Source organism: Thalassophryne amazonica, chromosome 4 (assembly GCF_902500255.1).
Source record: "Thalassophryne amazonica chromosome 4, fThaAma1.1, whole genome shotgun sequence".
NCBI lineage: Eukaryota > Metazoa > Chordata > Actinopteri > Batrachoidiformes > Batrachoididae > Thalassophryne > Thalassophryne amazonica.
The window spans coordinates 49918608-49943246 of NC_047106.1; the positions used below are offsets into that span (position 1 = coordinate 49918608).

The window sequence follows — 24639 nt, forward strand, 5'->3', positions numbered from 1 at the left end:
CAAATTCTATGTGCCAACTCTGTTTTTGCCTCACTCTTGGTGTAATGGAGCCTTCTTTTGTTGCTTGAGCAGACATGCCCGCATTTATGTAATTTTTACATAAAGTGGGTAGTTGTAGCTACTCCAGCGTCACAGCACACGGGTTTCAAACAACATGGTACTCCACGTGCGCCGAATGAATAGTTTATATAAAGCGACGACAAGCGCGTGCGCCAATGAACTCCCGCTGCTGCAATGCCGTCATGTTTTCCATGGAAACCCACAGTTTACGACCAATCGGAAGCGACGGTGGGAGGAGTCTGAATTGAGGTCGCGCGTCGGCTTCTCCCATTGGCTGGGAGGCAGGCGCTGGAGCGAGCCGGGCCGGTTTGTTGGCCACTGTGTCACAGAGACTGGTGCTCATTGAGGAATATTGCTGCCTACTAGCCGCTCTTTCATCCGCTCTTTAGTGTCTCTTGGACCTCACTTCCGAAGACACTAAAAGAAGACACCCCTATTTTGTCCACACAGGTTAGTTTCCCTTCATTTTCAGGTTGCAAATTTCGGAGAAAAATTTAATTTCAAGCATTAAAAATGGGTTGCATAACGGACTGCAGTGTGCGCATGCGCAGCGACTGTTTCGCACTACTTTTTGTGCTTTAATAACCACAAAATTCTATTTAGAGGTTACAGGTTCGCCGGTAAAATAGGAGAAATGTCTGTTCTTATGGTTTAGGTTGTCCATGGCAAGCCCACTGTGTTTTTGAGTGTTTTTTTTTTTTTAGCGATATGTCTACTTTTACGTAACTGTGTCAGTGTACCGTGTTGTGGATTGCAGGTCAACGTGTGGATTTTGAATAGCGGGTCATGATGGAGAGTTATGTGGGGGAAGGGATGCTTACTCCCTTTAATTTAATAATTACTATAAACATTTTTATTCACTTTTAGTGTATATAGGAAGCAGCTCGTTTGCCTTTATAAAACTGTCTTCTGGCTATTTTATTATAATTTTTAAAATATTTTTTACTGGATGTAGGTCTTGTGTAATGTATGTATTTCATTTGTCAAACATTTGGTGTATTTTTTCCTTTACAAGAGACTTAATTCTATTGTAGTTTATTGATGTTATTAATTTGTTACTTAAGTCTTTTGTAGCTTAGTAATGTGTTATTAATTTGTGACTTAATGTTAAGTGCAGGAGCACAGCCTCTGTCATTTTATCAAAAATATTCCAAAATATTTTTTATAACATATTTTTTATCAAAAATATTCTGCGACAGACTAGCGTCCTGTCCTGGGTGTACCCCGCCTTGCGCTCTATGACTGCTGGGATAGGCTCCAGCCCCCCGCGACCCTTAATTGGACTAAGCGGTAGAAGATGAATGAATGAATGAATATTCCAAAAAACAATTAACATTAAAATATCCCATTATTTTATAGGTAAAAGTAAAGTCCCTTTGGCTGCTCCCTTATTTGCACTCGGGGTCGCCACAGCAAATCCAAGGTGGATCTGCATGTTGAATTGGCACAGGTTTTACGCTGGATGCCCTTCCGGACACAACTCCACATTACTTGGAGAAATGTGGCAGGGGTCGGATTTGAACCCAGAACCTTCTGCACTGAAACCAAGCGCATTAACCACTTGGCCACCAGTCATATTCACAACCTGCTGATTGTTTTGGATTTTTATAAACTAATTGGAATATAAATCACAGATGGACCAGGTGGACAAATTTGAACACATTAGTAATTAGTTGACGTATTCATTCATTCACATTATGATTTTGGGGGCTTGGGAATTGAAAAAGCCAAAAAATAATGAGGAGACACTTAGTTGTATAATGTTGTCTTGCATTACAGTAGCAACACATGACATTTGTTGGTTCAAAATGAATGCATGTGGTTTTATGAAAGAATCTTACATTGCTTTGTGCTGTATTGTAGTCTAACTCCATGTTGTATAATTCCCAAGATGTGTGCTAGTGTGTTGGCTGCATTTGTGGTCTGGGCTGGAATCACAGGGAGTTCAGTTGCATTATGTCACCCTGCTGCTTCCTTTTGTGGACTACACAGCAGTGCGCACTTACTCCACACAGTCTTGGACATGTACAAATGCTGTCATTTTAAATTGCAGTATTGTGCCTTCACTTGCAATACCCTGCCAGCTTTTCATTGACAAAACTCTCATGCTTCTTACAAGTTTTTTTTTTTTAAGTTAAATGGTTAATCATTTAATCTATGTCAAATAATTGGGGTGGGGGGTGGCCATCAGATAACTTATTTTGTAAAAAAACAAACAAAAAAAACAAAACAAATGTCCAAGCTCTTAAATATAAAGTGGTAACTTAAAGACCAGTATTTTTGTTTGATTCATAATTTTAATAGATAATTCAGTTATCTGAGTAATTTCATAATAATTTTGCATGGCTCATTCAATTAATTAATCAGCATCATCTTGACTATTTAACTCTGGATACTGAAGTGCTTTTATAGGGCAAGCTCATTTTGTTTTTACAACCTTCTCATCAGTCAAGTGTCTTGCATGCTCGACACACCTTTGACAAAAAAGAGAAATCTTTTCCTTTATCCCCCCCCCCAAAAAATGCTACTACAATTGACTATGAGTCACTCCATAAAAACTTTATTGCTCTTATGTTAAGTTACATTGTTGTTATAGCATTTTAAAGTGCTTCCGCTTAATAAAATACATATTTTGTGTCATATGGTGCTACTGGACAATCCCTTATTGGGGTCATTAAACTCTGAAATGATAAACAATAATCCTTTGTGTCTCTTGATGCTAAACTTGAAGTCAACACAAATCTCTTTTGATTGGCTGACAACAATGTAATTTGTTACCACAGACTGTATGTTTAGTACCACACCCTGCCCTCTGCGTATTGGTCATTACAGTAGCCAATAGGGAGTCTTTGTTTGCTTGGCTGCTACCTGTTACCTGAGTTCAACTTGGGAGTGGTCATTCAACAGTGGCAGTGGATGTGCGTGTGCTTTGGAAAGGTTATTTATTTGTTTGTTTTTTGCATTTTATTTATTTTGCTCTGTGTGTTTTGAAGCTTGCTGAGTCTTCTGAAAAAGTGAGGTGTTACATGAAGCATAAAGAATAGACAAGTTGCTGAACATGTGCGCTTGCATAAATAACTGCAACCTGATACTGGCCAGCAGAAAAGCAGAGGCGTAGTTTGGAATTGGCTGTGATAAATGTATTATCTTTATGGCTTCGACTAACAAAAATAGGTCCTGTGTAGGTGGACGAGGCTGCAGAGCTGTGGGAAACTTTTATTTTCACCAGGCTTAGTTTCAAGAATAAATCAGCTTGTGTGATGTATTTAAGGAATATTGGTTAGTTGGTTTAGTCGTAGTTAATTTGGTTAATTCTTTCTTGCATGCCAAAGTTACATTCATCAGTTGCAATTCAAGTGTAAATTCAAGCTGAAGCCTCAGCAGACTGACTGTCTTATTATTTATTTTTTATTTATTATTTATTTATGTGCATATGTGTGTCTTTGTATGTAGGTGCGTGTGTGTGTGCAGAGTGCAATGGTACCAAACATATGGAACCAAATTTGCACTCTAAATGGAACCAAATTGAACTCTAAATGCAATGCAACACAAATGGGATGAATAATCCATGTCAAGTGACATATAAAGCACCAATCAAATGACAAGCATTCACTCAGCCGTTATACGTATAACAGCAAATAGCATAAATGCTCATCTCACTTTTCGAGACTCAAAGCCTAATCTTAAACTGTTTTGTCTGGTCATCAACACACAGAAACTGCAGCTATTCAAATTAAATATGAAATGGAGAAAACTTTTGTCATATTTGAAGTGTGAACTAGTGAATGATGTGCTTTATGATGAACAATCTCACTTTTGATGAATCTGAATTTTGATGATTCATGAATTGATACAAATGTGCACCATGTTGTTACATAATAATGGTGATTCGATTTTTGCTATGAACATGAACAATGCTTTAAGACATGTGACTGCTTATCTGTGTGGGTTTTGTAGTTAATCAGAATTTCTAATGTGGCAGGGCCACTTTATCTCCAGGGATTATCATTGTGTTGCAATTGTTGTCCTTTAAATTTATTGTTAGATTTCAGATGTGTCAAGCTATTTGCAGTGGACAACTGGCCTGTACAGAGGAGGAAGCACCTTTTTCTTTTCAGAAAATGCATTTGTCCTACCTCCAAAGTAGTACTGATGCTTTTTGGGTTTGTAGGTGAAGGTTGGTCTGGTCTTCAAAGCTGTGCTCCCCTCTGTAGTTTCATCTTTCATGTAAAAAGTTCTTTAGAAAAATTTAACCAAATCACTCTGGTCTGGGGCTTAAGTTTACCTGGAAAAGGCAAAGATCTTTTGAAGGGTGTGTGTGTGTGTGTGTGTGTGTGTGTGTGTGTGTGTGTGTGTGTGTGTGTGTGTGTGTGTGTGTGTGTGTGTGTGTGTGTGTGACAATTTAATTTTATCAGTACTACTGTGCCTTCCAGCTGTCCATCTTTCCATGAGTCTTGTAAGCACAACTCCTCAAGTGGGTGGTGGATTTCAGTGAAACTTTACATTTTGGTAGCACACCACAGGACAATGATGTCCATGAAGGAAATGAACTGTGGTCCATATCTTTAATGGGAGATAATTGGGCGTTTGTTTTTATTTGATGCGTCATATGTTATCGATTTCATAAGCACAGCTCCTTCTAAATTAGGTTATGGATTTCAATTAAACTTGACACAATGGTAGCCGACCATGTGAAGATGTGCCCGGAGGCATACTGTATAACTGCAGTCCCATGTGGACACAACTGAACTTATGTTGTTGTTCTTGTAGATATCATATTTGCTAGTTACATAAACAAACCTGGTGGGTTCTTAACTACAGAGGTTCACTGCTTTGTTATGTAAGGTATTTTGTCACAAAGATTTACTCACATATCCATACATGCAAATGACTACTACTGTGAAAGATCAAGAGCTATCAGTTTCTGAGCTTACCGACAGGTTTATACTTAATTTTCTGTTTAGCCTCATTAATTGTGTCTAATTTTAGGACTGTTTCTTTACTGTTGATTTAACCTATCTGTGGATATGCTAACAGTACATATTTGCACTTCACACACCACATTTATATTATTATAATAGTCTAGTTCAGGGGTGGCCAAGTTCGGTCCTCGAGAGCCACATTCCTGACACTCTTAGTTGTCTCCCTGCTCCAACACACCTGAATCCAATGAAAGATTCGTTAGCAGAGTTTTAATGAGCCTTTCATTGGATTCAGGTGTGTTGGAGCAGGGAGACAACTAAGAGTGTCAGGAATGTGGCTCTCGAGGACCGAACTTGGCCACCCCTGGTCTAGTTTATTCTGTCTATAGTTTTTTTTTATGTTATTTTGTTAGTAGTACAATGCTGGAAAACCATTACTCAAAAACTTGGTTTTCTTGTACTTGTAAATGGGGATGTAATAATAATTCAATATTGATTAGCTAGATGTTGGAGTGCGACTCTGGGGGACTTTCACAATTGTTGGATATAGACGATGAACTTTTGCTGCCTTTCTGCTGGATGGGTTGGTCAGGTCACTGTGACCATTTGAACTAACAAGTCCCTGGATGCTTGGTTCCATCATCTCTGTTTGGCTTGGTGGATATTTCTCTGTTGTACTGTATTGATTTTTGTCATTGGTCGTATGACCAAAGCAGATGGTCACACTTCTGTGTCTGGTCTGCTTGAGGTTTCTCACTTAAAACACCTGAGGGAGTTTTTCCTTACAACTGTTGCCAGTCTGCTTGCTGTGGGGGGTTGGTAAGGTTAGACCTTACCCTTGCACAGCGGTGGGCACAGGTAACCAAAAAGTTAGCTTTGATAACCATTAATCTGATAACTGAAAAGTTATCTTTTATGATGCTAAACTGATAAACTGCTAAAAAATGTATCTTTATTACAGATAACCGCTAACATTTAGTATTGATTTGGATGCGGCCACATCAGATTACACTGTCGGCTTCTGATAAACCAGTTTCACTTTCACTTTTCACTGCTGGTAAATTCAAGGCTCACAAACACATAAGAACGCATGAAAAATGAATGAATAAAAAAAATAAAACCCCATACACTGTCATCATCTTTCAAAAGCAGTAAAACACAGTATTAGAAGTTACAGTTTATCTCTGTATTATATACATGAACTACAAAGCTGCTGCTTTTTTCACACGTTTTGAACCCTGCGGCTTAAACAACCGAAATATGTCCATTAATGCATTGATTGGCAGAGTAAAAGACACGTTAGTAAATATAAATTCTTACCTGTTAGTTTCAGTGGGATTCATCTCAAGAAATAAAGCGTCCTTTTTAAAATCCAAAACAGAGTCTAAACAGTGAAGAAAAGTCCCTCTGTACACACAGCTGCACCGTGAGAACTCCTCTCCCCCAACAAGTCTTAGCGATTAAATTATCCCATCAGCCACAAAGAAATAAAATAAAATAATGTTAAAATGAGTCCGTTTTTATTTGTGTAGAGTGGACAGTAACAGTGTAATGCCCAAAATGAACCTGAACTACACTACCCAAAATGATGCTCCTTGCGTCGACCGGCCAATCACGTCTTACGCTTAATGATGATGTCATCAGCAAGTGACAGGCAGCCAGTCTGCCATAAATACACAACAGATGGAGTAAAATGTTTGATTTTAGGGTTTACAAATGTTTTTGACCGTTAAACTTTGCTCACTTTGCCAGCAAAAAAGTTATTGGACTGAAACTTATCGGAACTAAATTTATCGGAAGATAATTGGTCCGATGATGGTTTTAAAACTTATCTGAAAAGCTAATCCTGCAGCAAAAACATTAGCTTCGATAATTATCTGCTATCGGATTAGCTGAACTGTGCCCACCACTGCCCTTGCGAAGCACCTTGGGGTGACTTGTGTTGTGATTTAGTGCTATATAAGTAAATTGAATTGAGTGCATTGCATTGAAATGTAATGTCCCCTGTTTTTGTTTGTTTGTTTGTTGTTTTTTGTCTTGCAGACTACACCCCCTCTTCATGTGACATTGCTTCCATTTGCCTCCAATGCCCAGCACTTCATGGCATTGCTATGTGGATGGTAACTTCACTTGCCATTTTCTTGCTTTTTGGCTCATCCCATGTGTGACAGCAGTGACCCGAACCACTACTTTTGCTCAGCTCTGGACGGTTGCACTCGTAGCCGTAACAGGGTCTGCATCCCCGTAGAAAAAGAGGAGGGCTGTCTCTGTGATTCCATTACTCAACTGCACTGCATGGCCAGTAGTTACAGCGAGGGCTGTGGTGGGCAAGATGGGGTTGAACTGGATCCTGAGCTGGGATTGGCCTCTGAGGGGAGTGACAGCAGCCATGATCATCCAGTTTCTTTAGGCTCCAGTCATGAAGAAAGAAAGCGTTCGCGTCAACCCTTGCATGAGGATGTAGAGATGGGTGGCAGTGGCTCAAGTGGGAGTGGGACAGAATCCCATGGTAATGACTCGCATGGCAATGAGTCCAACGGTAATGAGTCTGTGGACAGTTCAAATGGCAATGGAAAGGACTCTGCTCTGTTGGAGTCATCTGGGAGCAACAAGAGGTGAGGGCCCATCAAAGTAAATTGAGTTTTTTTTTTTTTTTTTTTGGACAAAGATGATAGAAGTAAGTTTCATTAAATGTAATAGAAGTGCAGTTTTCTCCTGTGTGATTCATATGTGGTGAGATAGAGTCGTGGGTGTTCTTTTCTATGTTTTGTTAATACTACTACTACTACTACTACTACAAAAATACAGACTGCAGATGTGGTTGTTTACAGTATTTACAGATGATGACATCTGATGGCAAGGAAGATTAAAATCCACATTTGCTGGAGGCTCACTGAAGTGATTTATCTGTAAATTGCCAATTTTGTATAGTTTAAAAAAAAAAACATACACACACACATCTTCAACCAGTTTGTCCAATTAAGGGTTGCGGGGGGCTGGAGCCTATCACAGCAGTCATAGAGCGCAAGGCGGGGTACACCCTGGACAGGACAGCAGTCTGTCGCTGGGACACATATAGACAAACAAACACATCCGCACACACAACTGTGGACAATTTAAAGTTTCCAATCCACCTAACCTGCGTGTCTGTGGATGTGGGAGGAAGCCGGAGCACCTGGAGAGAACCCATGTAAAAACAGGGACAGCGTGCAAACTACAAATGAAATTTAACTCTAAATTGATTAATTGGCTTCCATGGCTAATTTTAAAAACTCATTTAAAAAAATTTCAATTATGTCCCATTCTTGGAAAAAAAAGTTCAGGTGACCTTTTAAAGCAAGCAATGTATGTGCTAGTGCGTACAGCCCCTATGCTGACTGTAGCTTTGAACTTATCAACACATTTGTTTCAAAATAGTTGGTGGTGTAATGATGCCCTATTTATCATGACATGTTGTTCTTTTTGATACAGCTTATGGAAAAATGTTCTGAAACAAGTGTTGGAAAGCTTTCAAAACATTCCAAAACATTGTTTTGTGTTTGCCATCACTAATATGCATCACAACCAAAAAGATTTCATAGCATCCCCAGCTACATGTTCTATCTTTTCTGTAATTTTGGGTGTTTACTTACCTCCTTTGTTGAATATTTTGTTCAGTATGATCAAAAAAGTGATACTCGTGGCATTGTTGATACACTGCACAATCTTTAGGCACCTTGACACTTGCACAAATTTGATCCATGCACTGGCACACAGTCTTGCGTGTCAAAGAGTATTTGTGTCGTAAATTGCTGTGAACTATGTGTGGCTGTGAGCCAGTGTGCAAATAAAATTTTGAAATGTTAAAAATTTCTGCTTCACATTAATTTCATGCCACTTGTGTGAACTAGTCATGAACATTGTGTAACCTATTCGAAAACACTGCGTGTCACTGCATGTCAATACGTGTCATTGTGCGCAGGGCATCTGAACCTGAAACTAGATTATGAAGAGATGTTCCATCTATAATTAACATCTAAGCTCATGAGAAGGAATGAAAATGCAACTGTTTTACCAATCCATTACAATATTATAAATAATTACCTTACATAAAGGAATGGAATTGGGAATGGCGCTGTGCAAAAACACAGGAAAGAGGGACAGCGGCAGCCTCAGCAGGCATCACAGTACACGTGCAACAAATGCAGCAGAGATTGTCACTCGCGCATTGGACTGATAAGTTATTCACTCAGGTGCAGATAGAAACAAAAGACAAAAATTTCCTGTGTACTTGAATTGTCAATTGTCTTGGTAGTATGGTCCAAACAGAGGGTCACCCTTTTGAGTCTGGTCTGCTTGAGGTTTCTTCCGCAAATCATTGGAGGGCGTTTTTTCCTTACCACTGTCGCCTGTGTGCTTGCTCTAGGGGTTTGTAAGGTTAGACCTTACTTGTGTGACGTGCCTTGAGGCAGCTTTGTTGTGATTTGGCGCTATATAAATGAAATTAATTGAAGTTGAATTGGAAAAAGTGTATAAAAAAAACAAAACAAAAAAAGCAAAATAACAAACTGGGCGCTATACCATCAACTTCCGCAGACGGACGGATGCCAGATACTTCTTACAGAAGTAGTTTTCCTTTTCTTTTTATTGTTGTTTATGCACCAGTAACACCAAATCATATTCCTTGTATTCTTTATGTTCTTTGGCAATAAATTGGATTCTGATTCTTTGAGACAAGTTTCCAAATGTGTTCTCCACCACATGGTGCGTATGAGACAACCTGCAGCTGTAGATCATGTCTTTGTGATTCTGGGAGCAATGAGAGAATGGTTTATCAGCCAAGTTCTGAGAGCAAATGCGTCATTGGCTATGAAATTATTTTTTATATAGCGGGCGCATTGGCACAAGGAATTGTGGACGGATGCCAGATACTTCTTACAGAAGTAGTTTTCCTTTTCTTTTTATTGTTGTTTATGCACCAGTAACACTTCTTGTGGACGGATGCCAGATACTTCTTACAGAAGTAGTTTTCCTTTTCTTTTTATTGTTGTTTATGCACCAGTAACACCAAATCATATTCCTTGTATTCTTTATGTTCTTTGGCAATAAATTGGATTCTGATTCTTTGAGACAAGTTTCCAAATGTGTTCTCCACCACATGGTGCGTATGAGACAACCTGCAGCTGTAGATCATGTCTTTGTGATTCTGGGAGCAATGAGAGAATGGTTTATCAGCCAAGTTCTGAGAGCAAATGCGTCATTGGCTATGAAATTATTTTTTATATAGCGGGCGCATTGGCACAAGGAATTGTGCAGCACTGTGCAGATCAAATTTGTTCGTGTCCGGGTGCCTTTAGACTCACTTAATATATTTAGTCTTACTGTCTGTTTTGGCATTCTGAGTATTCAGTGCTCTATGTTTGGTCATTTGTATGCATTCTTGAATGATGATGCACATTTTGTGTCTTTACAGTTCAAACTCTCATAGCCCCTCCCCACCAAGCAGCTCCAATGCCTTTAGTCTGGTAAGCTCTGAGCAGGACAACCCTTCAACCAGCGGCTGCAGGTCAGTGTGCATCTTATATTGATCATCATGCCTGTATGAATCAACCTCTATGCCTATGTTTTACAAGCCAGTGAAGCATTTAGATGATTGTTTAACTTTTTGTTTTTTGTTTTTTTGTTCATGTTACTTGTACTGTAACCCTAGGGTCTACCCTGTACCTATATAGTTTCACAAAAAATAAACTGACATATAAGACTCGCTGTTCATTCCTTTTTGGATAGACAGGGTTTAGAAACATTAGGAATCTATGTTCTTGAACCACTGCAAACCCACAGATCCTGCACATCTACTTTCAATAAGTCACGTTATGCCACACCCCCTCGCACACACCCGTGGCTTCCTATTTCACACTCCATCCCCAAAATCTGTCCTCCTCAGCATGTGACAGCATTAGTGAGACCTTGTCATTTTGACACACATACATTTGTCTCATGCTCGTTCTGCAGTAGCGACCAGTCAGCTAAGGCGAAGACCCTTGTCATTTTGACACACATGCATTTGTCTCATGCTCGTTCTGCAGTAGCGAACAGTCAGCTAAGGCGAAGACCCAGAAAGAACTCTTCAAGACTCTGAAGGAGCTGAAGATGCATTTGTCGGCAGAAAAGAGGAGCAAGGGCAAATCCACCACTGTCAGCACACTCAAATATGCCCTGCGGTGCGTCAAACAGGTCAAAGGTAAGCCTCACTTTTCTTGACACTTTTTCTTGGTTAAGTTGATTCATGTAACAGCATTGGAATGAGGTGAACAGTGCCCTGTTTTTTTCTTAATATTGAACAATTGTGGGTGATAACTTTGTGAAAAGTCATTAGTTGTAAAGAATGTTAAATGTGAAAATGTTGGAAATGGCTAATCTCTTTGTGTGAGTCAAACATGACTTGTAGAACTAATGCTGTGATTTATTTTTTATCTGTCTTTCCAGCTAATGAGGAGTACTACCAGATGCTTATGATCAATGACAGTCAGCCACCAGGGTTTGATGTATCATCATATACCATTGAGGAAATCAACAGCATTACCTCTGAATACACCCTGAAAAACACTGTAAGTACTTTCAAAATAAGTGAGATACAGTTAAAAGGCACATAACCGTTGTCTTATAAATGCAGTTACCTTATACAGTAGTGTTCAGAATAATAGTAGTGCTATGTGACTAAAAAGATTAATCCAGGTTTGAGTATATTTCTTATTGTTACATGGGAAACAAGGTACCAGTAGATTCAGTAGTGTCTCACAAATCCAACAAGACCAAGCATTCATGATATGCACACTCTTAAGGCTATGAAATTGGGCTATTAGTAAAAACCGGAGTGTCGCTCGCTCTCCACCTTTGTGCGGATGACTTTAAACTGGTTGTACCACTCCTTAATCTGTGTGATTCCCATATCATTGTCACTGAAAGCCGTCTGAATCTTCCGAATGGTTTCCACCTGGCTGTCGCTCAGTTTCTGGTAAAATTTGATGTGGTGCTGCTGCACTCGTTCTGTCATTTTCCTTGCAATAAAATACGCCCAGCGCGCTGCACACGTCCTCACTCAAACGCTGCTTGCCAGCAACTGAAGCAATCGACAGGCGTGAAAAAATTCACGCATGCGCACGAAGGTTCAAGGTTGGCTCACACAAGCAGGCTTGATTCAAATACATCAGGTTTTTGCAAAAAAGAATAAGGTCCTATACTTTTCTAACAGACCTCATATATCGCATACCAGGTATCAAGGATCAGTTTGGATATGTCATAATACTTGAAAAGGTCATGTTGCCTTATGCTGAAGAGGACATGCCCTTGAAATGGGTGTTTCAACAAGACATTGACCCCAAGCACACTAGTAAACGAGCAAAATCTTGGTTCCAAACCAACAAAATTAATGCCTTGCAGATGTGAAGAAATCATGAAAAACTGTGGTTATACAACTAAATACTAGTTTAGTGATTCACAGGATTGCTAAAAAAGCAGTTTGAACATAATAGTTTTGAGTTTGTAGCGTCAACAGCAGATGCTACTATTATTGTGAACACCCCATTTTCTACTTTTTTGTACTAATAGCCTAATTTCATAGCCTTAAGAGTGTGCATATCATGAATGCTTGGTCTTGTTGGATTTGTGAGAATCTACTGAATCTACTGGTACCTCGTCTCCCATGTAACAATAAGAAATATACTCAAAACCTGGATTAATCTTTTTAGTCACATAGCACTACTATTATTCTGAACACTACTGTATAACAGAGGATTTGTCCTCAGTGGCATCCTGATATGAAAGGACATCTGCCTCACTGATGTCTTCTGTCTAATTCCCACAGGACATATTTGCTGTAGCTGTCTCGCTTATTACAGGGAAGATTGTTTATATGTCAGACCAGGCAGCATCCATCCTGAACTGCAAGCCGGAAATGTTTAACAACGCCAAGTTTGTGGAATTCCTGTCACCTCAGGACGTCAGTGTTTTCTACAGCTTCACGACACCATACCGCCTGCCATCATGGAGCATGTGCACTGGTGCAGGTACGAATGTGGTAGTCATGGAGGAAATGATGTCACCCATGTGTGTTTATGTTAGATTGTTCATAAGATTTATCTGTAAATTAATTGATTTGTGTCAACTTTTGGTGAGATGGTTTGAGTCTGGTTCATGAGGGCTGACCTTGACACAAGCATGCACCCTGACTGTTTGTCTGGTTTGTGGTATGTTATCATCTGAAAATGCTTTATTGGGTTCATAACTTTACAGTTTTAAATTGGACATGCTATTTGGAATTAGTTAAAAATACACTTACTGATAATCATTAGAATTATTTCATTTTCACTAACTGACACAATATAAGACTGGACACAGGTGGTAGATTTTAATTTCCCAGTTACCAGCTTGTCTGCAAGAGGCATATGGGTAATCTCACACTGCTTACAAATTTCTTTCACATTACACAACCACCCCACGTGTGCAACCACACTTCGCACATATTTCATACACGGGTTTAATCGAATATAGATTAGTGTCTTCTTACGTACACAAAGCTGTGCTGTATTGCTGTAGTCATCATATCATACTGCCACAGCCAGCTACTCTGCTCTGGCAGTTTATGAGGTACAACCGCTATAAAATCAAGTGTAACCTGGTGTAATGACCCTACATCAAATTGTAAATTTGTAAAGTTTATGATAATTAATTGTTGCTGATAATTGTCACTTTTGGGGCTGTAGGTATTGATGCGCATTTCTTATCTTCTTGATTGCAATTGCAATTTGCTGATCACTGCAGTAATGAGGCACTCACAGTGCCATGACCACATAGAAATGAGAGAAATGCAGAGAGAAATGCAGAAGTGCACTTTCATTCATATCTATTCATTCTCATTAATCAGAATGTTAATTGTGGCATTTCCACTCTGTAGTCTCCCAATCTTATGACTACAAAAACAGACAATCTGCTGTTTCAAACTGATCACTGGGACACAAGTTGTATCTGTCTTTATAAACATGACAAGTGTTCCGACTACAGTCTTTAAACTTTAATGCTGTCATTTGTGTATGCACCAACATCCTCTCACATTGCACATGGCGACTTGTTGAATTGTCATTTATATTGTTCTTTTCTCTTGCCTTTGTCTTCTTCAGAATCATCTTCCATGGAGTGCATGCAGGAGAAATCCTTCTTTTGTCGCATCAGGTGAGTGATAGCTGGTCATTTCTGTTCAGAAGTCTTGCTAGGTGGGAGACAAATGACAGCACAAGTGAGAGGACTGTGAAAGTCAGTAGCTGTGAGCTTTGAAACGTTACCACCATCTACTGGCCAAAAGGATTATTAACAGCTATAGACATTTGTAGGATTTATTGAGGTTTTCAAATATTACAATGCTCCTTTGTCACATGTACAGGGATAATAGGGATCTAAATAAATTAATGTGATATGTCAGGTCTAAATTTTGTATATAGCAATGGAGTTTTTACATACAGTACACACACATAAAATTCAGTGTGTTTGAGAATGTTTAATACAAAAATCCAACCACACTTCATTCTAAAATGAGTTTATACATTGTTATTCCTTTGAAGCCTCTTACGATGAAACTCAGTGTCTATGAAGGCTTGCTTTGATGAGCTCTGCTAAACAGCGTATTTGTGTGTATGTGTGTGGTAGTGGCGGTAAAGAAAGAGAGGGGGACCTGCAGTACTATCCTTTCCGTATGACTCCATACCTGATGAAAGTCCAGGACATGGAGCTATCTGAGGAACAGTTCTGCTGCCTCCTGCTGGCTGAGAGGGTGCATTCTGGATATGAAGGTGAGACCTGTGACTCCAGACACACAAATTCAGTCTCATCTCAGTGTGTGGACCTCAGTAGAAGTCCTGGTCAGGATTTTGAAACTCTTGCACAAATGTGGCAATTTGACTTTCACAGACCAAAACATTTGGTGCATATCGGTGATGCTTATAAAGTTAATTGTAGGTAGTTGCGCTGATAGTACTCATACGGCATAATCTCAGTAGTAAACTGGAAAAAAGCTTCATGATCCTAATGTTTAGAGTAGGAATTCTGATATTTAAGGGCAACTTGCAAAGAATGACTTGTACTTATTTGGAAAAAAATAAACTACACAATACATTTTTGTTGTACATGACATAGAATAAGCCTATTGAACGATTATTTGTATTAGCCCCTGCACAGGATCTCGCAGAGCTTATTTGTGTATTTAACACAACTTAAAATGCTACTGGGTTGGAAAAATTTGGGATTGCACTCTCTAAAAATATAACTGCAATCTAAAATCATTTGTATTAATTCCAACAAATGCACAAACAAGCTTAAGACAGAGTACAGTGTAATAGACGTGCTACTGAGAAGTGAAGTGATGCATGTACTTGATACAGTACTTGTGAAGTATACTATTACTGCTTGCTTTTTATGTATTTTTATTTATTATGCTCTTATTTGCTTTTTCAATCTTTTTCTTCCCCCTGTGCAGCACCCAGGATTCCTCCTGACAAGCGGATCTTCACCACCACCCACACACCAAACTGTGTGTTCCAAGATGTTGATGAGAGGTTTGTGACGCATGCGCCCCCATCCCACCCCCACTCATACCTTACTGAGTCATCACAGATCATTTCTATTCACTTTATTTGTAAAGATTGAAATCACAGTATGTCTGTCGTCTTTATAATGCTGACAACATACAACACTTCTGTCCTTAGGACACTTAATAATCATGTGATTACCTGCCGCTTCCTTTCCTGCAGGAAAAAAAAAAGAAATTTAAAAGATTTTGTTTTCATGGTACAGAAAAGAAGAGAATCTGAAGTTGGAGAAATCTGAAAATACATCTGAAAATATACAGCATAGATTGCTTGTTGCTTAAAAAAGAGGCACATGTGCTAAAATGATTAAGTATTGTTTATCGAACATTTTGTATAGAACCACAAATTTTACACAAATGCGTGAATTGACATTTAATTAATCAACTTTCCACTAAATATCCATTTTCCTGAGAAAAAATACTTGGAAGGCAGAACACATGAGTATAAATTGTTGGAGTTTTTAAAACCAGATAAAACTTGGAAATAAAACTTCAGATATTTCACTTAGGACAAGACCCAGATGAGTACTAATGAATTTTATTTATATCCTGGAAATGTCAGACCCTTCCCTGAGCTTACAATAAAGTGATTCAGATTCTGATTATTGTGTTTTCTTTCTCCTTCAGGGCTGTTCCTCTCTTGGGTTACCTCCCACAGGACCTGATTGGGACACCATTGCTGCTCAACCTTCACCCAAGTGATCGACCTTTAATGTTGGCTGTCCATCGCAGAAGTAAGAACCACTCGTCTTTAGGAATCACAAATATTACAAAAACGCAGTGGTGATGTTTGTGTGCAAACAGAATATTTTGCTCTGTCAACAGTTCTGCAGTATGCTGCTCAACCATTTGATCATTCCTCGATCCGTTTCTGTGCAAGAAATGGAGAGTACATCACCCTCGACACCAGCTGGTCCAGCTTTGTCAACCCCTGGAGCCGCAAGGTTTCTTTTGTCATTGGCAGGCACAAAGTCCGCATGTGAGTACCAATGATACTGAGGACCTTCACAACATTCTAATGTTAATATTCTGCCAACAGACTTCACTCGAGGTTTAACACAATCCATAAAAACCTGTATTTCACTGCCAAGATGAACAGTTATGTACTGTGTTTATACAACATGAATTATTTGCTTTACATTATATTGAACGACACTCCTTTATATTATTTCAAGTAAAGACAGTGCATCAGATCTTAGTTCTCACTCTGAGATATTGTTTTGAAATGGTGAATGACATTGTTTGCTGTCATCGTCTTCACCCACAATAATGATGAGCCACAGTGCCTTCATCTTTAGCTTACAGCTGAATTTATAGCTTCTGCATTCAATAATATTCAACTATTGTCTGAAAGACCACTGACCTAAATTTTCAACTTGTGCTGTCTTTTATATGATGTATGTAGATTTTTGGCGGTTGTACGCATTGAAAGCCAGGAAATGCACAGCACAAGTATTTTTGTTTATTTTAATGTGGCAAGTTATTTAAATTTTATGTCTGAACTTTTCACTTGAACTGTAGTTGTGTTGTGTGGTTACTGTAAAATGTGGGGATCAGCCATGATAAAGTGGCGTTTTTGTGGTTTGTTACTTGGCTCATGCTTGCTGATAGTATGTGTATGTGTATTTAGGGGTCCTGTGAATGAAGATGTATTTGCAGCTCCTCCTTTTCACGGAGGGAAGATCTTGGACTCAGACATTCAGGAGATTAGTGAACAGATTCACAAGCTGCTGCTGCAAGTATGTGAACACACCAGATCTTCATTTGCAGATGTTGTTTCAAACACGGTTTGTTAAATTGTTGCAAAAACTGTTGTCTCATCAGCCGGTCCACAACATGGGCTCAAGCGGTTATGGCAGCCACGGCAGTAATGGTTCTCACGAGCCACTGGTGGGCATCAGCTCATCCAGTGAGAGCAACGGAAATGTCAACACGGTAGAGGACACATGCAAGACAAAGCCTTCCAGAACATTCCAGGAGATTTGTAAGGGAGTCCACATGCTGAAGAACCAGGACTCGCAGGTGTGCCTGCACTCCCTTTCCCTTTCGCCATCACGCTCAACAGCCAAGCCAGAGCAAAAGAAGAGCACTGACAGTGAGTAAACCTTAATATGCAGGCACAGTGTGCCATTTAATGGTCAATAAAAGTTCATTATCAGACAAACATACAGTGCATGATAATGCATCACTTTGGGCTGTGTAGATGCAAAAGATCAGCACAAGGGTTGGGCATGTCGACCCTGTAGGTTCTTCTTCTCAGTGGCTGAGTAGCGAGAACACCACACATTGGCATAGTTTGGCATGCTTTTAATTGTAGTCCTGCATATTAGTTTCTGTGACAGCTGAAGCCTTTAAACCATTAAAAAAGCAAATTAACTCATTATTTGTGTGTGTACATGTCATTCACTCTTTCTCTAGCAGAAGCAGCTCAGAAGAGTCCAGCGGTGCGTCTGAAAGACTTGGCTCCCGCTATGCAGGTGAAGGACAGCACCGCAGCTAGCCTTGAGGACTTGTCCTGCAAAGACCAAACATTCTGCTCCTACCAGCAGATTAGCTGCCTCGACAGTGTCATCAGGTAATTTCTTTGGCTTTGTGTACTACATTTGTGCAAATCTTGTAGTCTTACTTCAACCCATTCCTTTTCCTCAGGTACTTGGAGAGCTGTAACATCCCCATCACAGTAAAGAGGAAGTACCAGTTTTCCTCCAACACCACTTCTTCCAACTCAGATGATGACAAGAGGGGCTCAGAGGATGGCATGCAAGTGCCTCAGGATGCAAACACAGGCATGTGCACATCATGCAGCTGTGCACACATAAATATTGATTAGCTGTTTCATAAACTGTTCACCTTGTTTCAGATCCATTCAGATCATACTATTAAATCCTGGTCAGTTCTGTGTAATGACCAGTTATTTTGGTTTGGAGTCCAAGTTTTCACATCTGTTGTCTCATAACTGCTAAACAGGGATATTTGAACAGCACAGACAGAGGTCACTTGAGGCCCAGGTGATTCAGTCTCAGCTTTGTTCTTTCCTGCTCTCAGGTTTTGCTCAAACTATGTTTAAATATAGCTGAACAGAATGTTTGAGTTGCTTTAAAAATATTTTAACACTTAATCAGCTGTTTTCTTCACCCACAAATTACAAACTAAGGTTTTGTTGTAACCATCTGCACAGTGTAAGCACTTAAAAGTGAAACTTAAAGTAGGTAAGACCTCAGTCTGACTCTGATCAAAAGGAGGGCTGCGAAACAGACTCACTTAATGTGACTTACTTTCACATCAACCATAGATGTGGGTTTTTAACCACATCAGCATGTTGTTCTGACAAGGTAACCTTGCCTCCTGTTTAGTTACTGTTGTCAGTTTTAAGTTTTAAAGCTCTTAGATTTTTTTGCTGCATACCAGAAGCAAAATGTATTTAACCTAATGACCTGCATGAATTTTGCTAGTGCGACACAAACGCATCTACAGTGCATCCAGAAAGTATTCACAGCGCTTTACTTTTCCACAATTTATGTTACAGCCTTATTCCAAATTGGAGTAAATTATTTTTTTCCTCAATTTCTACTCTCAATGCCCCATATTGACAACATGAAAAAAGTTTATTTATTTATTTTTATTTTATTTTTTGCAAATTTATTAAAAAGAAATCAAACGTACATAAGTATTCGCAACCTTTGCTCAGTACGTCTTTGATGCACCTTTGGTAGCAAGCACCTACCTTTGGGTACTTTTACTCATTCCTCTTTGCAGCACCTCTCAAACTCCATCAAGTTGGATGGGGAGTATCAGTGCACAGCCATTTTCAGATCTCTCCAGAGATGTTCAATCGGATTCAGGTCTGGGCTCTGGCTGGGCCACTCAAGGACATTCACAGAGTTGTCCTGAAGCCACTCCTTTGATATCTTGGCTGTGTGCTTAGGGTCATTGTCCCTATGCTTCACTATAGGGATGGTGTTGGGTAGGTGATGAGTGGTGCCTGGTTTCCTCCAAACGTGACATTTGGCATTCACACCAAAGAGTTCAATCTTTGTTTCATCAGACCAGAGAATTTTGTTTCTCATGCTCTGGGAGTCCTTCAGGTGCCTTTTAGCAAACACCAAGCAGGCTGCCATGTGCCTTTTACTAAGAAGTGGCTTCGGTCTGGCCACTTTACCATGCAGGCCTGATTGGTGGATTGCTGCACAGATGGCTGTCCTTCTGGAAGGTTCCCTTGTCTCCACAGAGGAATGCTAGAGCTTCAACAGAGTGACCATCGGGTTCTTGGTCACCTCCCTGATTAAGGTCCTTCTCCTCCAATAGCTCAGTTTAGACGACCAGCCAGCTCTAGCAAGAGTCCTGGTGGATAAGAACTTTTTCCATTTACGAATGACAGAGGCCACTGTGCTCATTGGGACCTTCAAAGCAGCAGTAATGTTTCTGTGAATACTTATGTACATGTGATTTTGTAGTTGTGTTTTTTTTTTTTTTTTTTTTAATTTTTCAATAAATTTGCAAAAATCTAAAAAAAAAAAAAAATTGTTTTCACGTTGTCATTATGGGCTATTGTGTGTAGAATTTTAAGGAAAAAAAAATATATTTCATCCACTTTGGAATGAGACTGTAACATAAAAATTGTAGAAAAAAAAATGCAGCAATGAATATTTTCTGGATGCATTGTATTGCCCACATTGGACTCTTAAGATTATTATACAAATAATCAATGTTTATGAGTTCAATGGTACGAATATTTCATGAGGTGAAAGCTGGAACATATGCTTTCACCGAATTAAATATTTATTCCATTGAAAGAATGTAAAAGCAAAGAATGTAAAAGCATTCATTATTTGTTTTATATAACGGCTAAAATAGATCCTTGTCATTTGATATTTTATTATACAAATAATGAATGTTTATGAGTTCAGTAGTACAAATATTTCATGAGGTGAAAGCTGGAACATACCATTCAACTTGGCTTCGCCTCATTGAATGGTATGTTCCAGCTTTCACATCATTAAATCTTCGTTCCATTGAAAGAATGTAAAAACATTCATTATTTGTTTTATATAACGGCTAAAATAGATTCTTGTCATTTCATATTTTATTAATTTAAAAACAACAAAGGGACTTACATTTTGGGGGTTCCACTGTAACGTGTAGTCCAGTGATGCTGTGCACTGACTTTGGACTTCCATTAAAAAAAAGACTTTGTGTAGTTCCTCAGTCCAGCCAAAAATCAAATCAGCTTTTCATGTGAACAGGTCTTCATGCATCCAGACGGCTTACAGCAGAGTGGATTTTGTGTGTGTGTAGCAGTGTAAGTTAGCTCAATCAAATCATCGTGTCGTCCGCCATATGTGCACACACACACGTGACTGGCTTGGTCGACCGTGTATGCGCTCAGTGCAGCGAAAAAAAAAATCACATCAGAAATGAGTCTAGGTTTTCTTTCTTTCTTCCTGCTAACAGACAGCACAGTGGATTTGTTGTGTGTGTGCATCTTACAAGAATTAGCAGCGTCATTTAGCTCAATCAAATTATGTCTCGGGAAAGTCGTTGTCCCCCGCGCGTGCGCACACACACACATGCATCCTGGTTGGCACTTGTGCGTGTGTGTACAACAACAAAAAAAGACTGTATGTCCTCAATGCAGCGAAAAAAAAATCACATCAGAAATGTGTCCAACTTTTGTTCTTTCTTCCTGCTAACAGCCTCTAGGCAGCACAGTGGATTTGTTTGTGTGTGTGTGCACGAGCATGTGTGGGGGCACATGTACTCGTGTGCATGTTCCCGTGCACGCATGCGTGTGCGTGCGCGTGTGCACATGAGTGCATTGGTACCAAATATATGGAACCAAATTTGAACTCCAAATGGAACCAAGCCGCACTCTAAATGCAATGCAACACAAAGGGGATGAATTGATCCATGTCATGTGGCATACAAAGCACCAATCAAATGACAAGGATCCACTCAGCCGTTATATAATAATTTATAAACAACAGAAAAGGGACTTGCATATTGGTGTTCCACTGCTGCTGAAGTCCAACACGAATTTTAAATAGGAGTCCAAATTGTGACATGTAGTCCGGTGATGCTGTGCACTGACTTCGTACTGCCATTAAAAAATGTTTGTGTAGTTCCTCAGTCTGGAGAAACATCACTTCAGCTTTTCATCTAAACAGCTGTTCATGCCTCCAGACGGCTTACAGCGGAGTGGATTTTTGTGTGTGTGTGTGTGTGTGTGTGTGTGTTAGAAGAACTAGACACCGTCAGTTAGCTCAATCAAATCATCGTCCTGCTTGTGTCGTTGTCCTGCGTTCACGCGCTTAGACAAGTGGGACGGCGCTTGTGCACGCTCTGTACTTCCTCAGTGCAGCAAAAAAAAAATATCACGTCAGAAAATTAGTCCAGCTTTTGATACACAGCTCTTCTTGCCTCCAGACGGCTTACAGTGCAGTGGTTTTGTTTTGTGTGTGTGTGCGCGTGCCCATTTTGCGTGTGTGTGTGTGTTTGTGCGTGTGCCCATTTTGCGTGTGTGTGTGTGTTTGTGCGTGTGCGTGTGCGCACAAACCAAATTTGCACGCTAAATGGAACCAAATTGCACTCTAAATGCAATGCAACACAAATGGGATGAATAATCCATGTCACGTGATATACAAAGCACCAATCAAATGACAAGGATCCACTCAGCCGTTATATAAAAGCCTCTATGCAGTTTGATGGAATCAACAGCCACATGATGCTAAAGCAGGATATGACTTTGCTCACCAGGAAAAGAACCACTCTATGCATATGAGGCATCTTACAGTTTCCAGGAGCTTCATAGTAGCGCAAGATCTAGTAATATTCTTTTATGTTGTGGTGTGTTGGACCATTTGCTTTCAGCTAGTGTACTGTTAAAGTTTAAACCATTGCTGCCTGTGGATTAAAGCTAACAGTGCTGTCTTTCCATTTAGATTCTTTGATGCTTGACACTCAGCGAGGTCTGTCCAACATGAAAGCACCTAAGAAAACACCATCTGGAGCAACTGCTGTGGTCGGAGGCACACTGACACCCCTCACCCTGCCAAGTAAGGCTGAAAGCGTTGTGTCCATCACCTCACAGTGCAGCTACAGCAGCACCATCGTCCACGTGGGAGACAAGAAACCTCAGCCAGAGTCAGGTAAGTGTCTACAGAATTGATTTAGAACCTTCACAATAACACTTGGACACATCCTACAAGTATGTTTACCAAACTGAGAGCACCACAATTTAGATTTGCTTACTCCAGGACATTTAAGGTATTGTTCATATACATAAGCACAGTTAACGCTGTGAATCGTGAGCTTTTGGAATCAGCTGTTGTGACGCAATTTGCTGTCATCACGTTGCTGTCCCAACATCCCAATTGTTTTGAAATAAGATGGCCCTGATTATAATACTAGCCCCGTTTTTCAAGATATATTTTTGTAGAAAAGCTTTCTGACATTGATACATTCATCTGTAAATCTCTTGGAAGAGCTGCTTTGAGGACTGTTGTAAGCTAGGGATGTCCCAATCAGGTTTTTTTGGCCCCGATCCGATTCCGAGTCATCTGATTTTGAGTATCTGCCGATACCGAGTCCCGATCCGATACTTTAAAAAACTGAATGAACAATGAACAAATGCTAAATATATAATAATTTCATTTTAATCACCTTATTTTATTATTTATCACTTAAACAGTGCACTTCTCCTTGAGGTAGCTTGAACAATCCAGTAATAATCTACCAGACAAAATGTACAAATTTCCATGTTATTTTATTTGTCTAAAAATAAATGTCAAAGGTTCCTTATGTTAAACAAGAAATTATATAATCTGAAATAACAGGTGGTTTTTAATTTATAGATGAAAGGTTTTTAAAGAACCATTTATTGATTTAGCTATTTTAATTACAAGTGTTCTAAACTTTATTAAACAGTAATCAGAAATTTTGAGGTAACAAACAACAACAACAAAAAACATTTCCAAGGATTTTTCTTCAGACACGTGGTTTCTGCACGAATTTGTGGTTCAAATCCCCACCTGACTGGAAAATCACTAAGGGCCCTTGGGCAAGATCTGTTGCTCCAAATGTGTAGTGAGCACCTTGTATGGCAGCACCCTGACATCGGGGTGAATGTGAGGCATAATTGTAAAGCGCTTTGAGCATCTGATGCAGATGGAAAGCGCTTTATAAATGCAGTCCATTTACCATTTGTACAGATCAGTGGTTTCTGCCACTAGTCTTCTGTGTTTTGGCCCAACGTGTCGTTCCTATTGGACAGCGCAAAGCTACGTCACAGCTCAGAGCGTCGAAAGTTCAAAAGTCAACTTGAAAAGTAAAAGTTAAAAAAAAAAAACAACTTACATTTGCGTCCTGACACTCCTCAGTGTACCCCTCTGATGCTTTATCAGTGTTCAACAAGTTCAGAGCAGCGCAGTGAACGTGAATGAAGACAGAAGCTCTTTAAGACGCGCTCTTTAAGATGCGCTCTTTAAGCACGTAAACACACAAACAGCAGTTCTGCGAAAGAAACTGCGCGCGTAACTCGCCCCACCTCTGTCCGGTTGAACTTATGTTTTTTTTCTTTTGTTCAATTAAAAAAAAAAAAAAGATTGGGTTGAACTTTGACCACATCAGCCTGCCGACAAGCGGCAATGCACGCTCCCATCAGAAGCGTCATGTCAAAAGCCGACCTAAAGCAACGCTTCTGACGCCTCTAAAAAGCAACGCGTCTCACGCCTCTGACGCTTCCGACGCGTGACAGGCCCATTAATCTGCAATAATGAGCCTGAAATAGCGCTGATCAAAATAATGAGGATAAAATCTATATTGGATTCCTGATGGGGATGCAACGTCCGATTTCGATCAAGTCTGAAACCACATGGTCGGGCCCGATTTCCGATCACGTGATATCTGGCTGTTAGCATCTTTAAGAGAGTCTGTTTGGATTCATCATCTTCTAAGATTACACTTTCACACCACATTTCTTGGTTGCTTGAGAGTTGTTTGATTCGGTTGCATTTATCACCATGAGTTTAAAGATGTAATCATACC

General features: G+C 39.7%; 1 protein-coding gene across 2 annotated transcripts in view; it reads left to right on the top strand.

Moving 5' to 3' along the window:
- The first annotated feature begins 386 nt into the window (after positions 1-386).
- LOC117508181 (period circadian protein homolog 2-like) overlaps positions 387-24639 on the top strand; it is a 34643-nt gene continuing 10390 nt past the window's right edge. The window contains exons 1-16 of one of the 2 annotated variants that reach the window (XM_034167845.1): positions 387-510; positions 7026-7597; positions 10435-10527; positions 11048-11202; positions 11448-11569; positions 12826-13027; positions 14138-14189; positions 14661-14803; positions 15487-15565; positions 16225-16331; positions 16423-16576; positions 17228-17336; positions 17422-17692; positions 18016-18172; positions 18247-18383; positions 22536-22742. In XM_034167845.1, coding sequence (XP_034023736.1) covers positions 7143-7597; positions 10435-10527; positions 11048-11202; positions 11448-11569; positions 12826-13027; positions 14138-14189; positions 14661-14803; positions 15487-15565; positions 16225-16331; positions 16423-16576; positions 17228-17336; positions 17422-17692; positions 18016-18172; positions 18247-18383; positions 22536-22742 — 2443 coding nt within the window. In that variant the 5' untranslated portion in view covers positions 387-510; positions 7026-7142. The remainder of the gene's footprint in view (positions 511-7025; positions 7598-10434; positions 10528-11047; positions 11203-11447; positions 11570-12825; positions 13028-14137; positions 14190-14660; positions 14804-15486; positions 15566-16224; positions 16332-16422; positions 16577-17227; positions 17337-17421; positions 17693-18015; positions 18173-18246; positions 18384-22535; positions 22743-24639) is intronic. The other variant, XM_034167846.1, reaches the window with a different exon arrangement.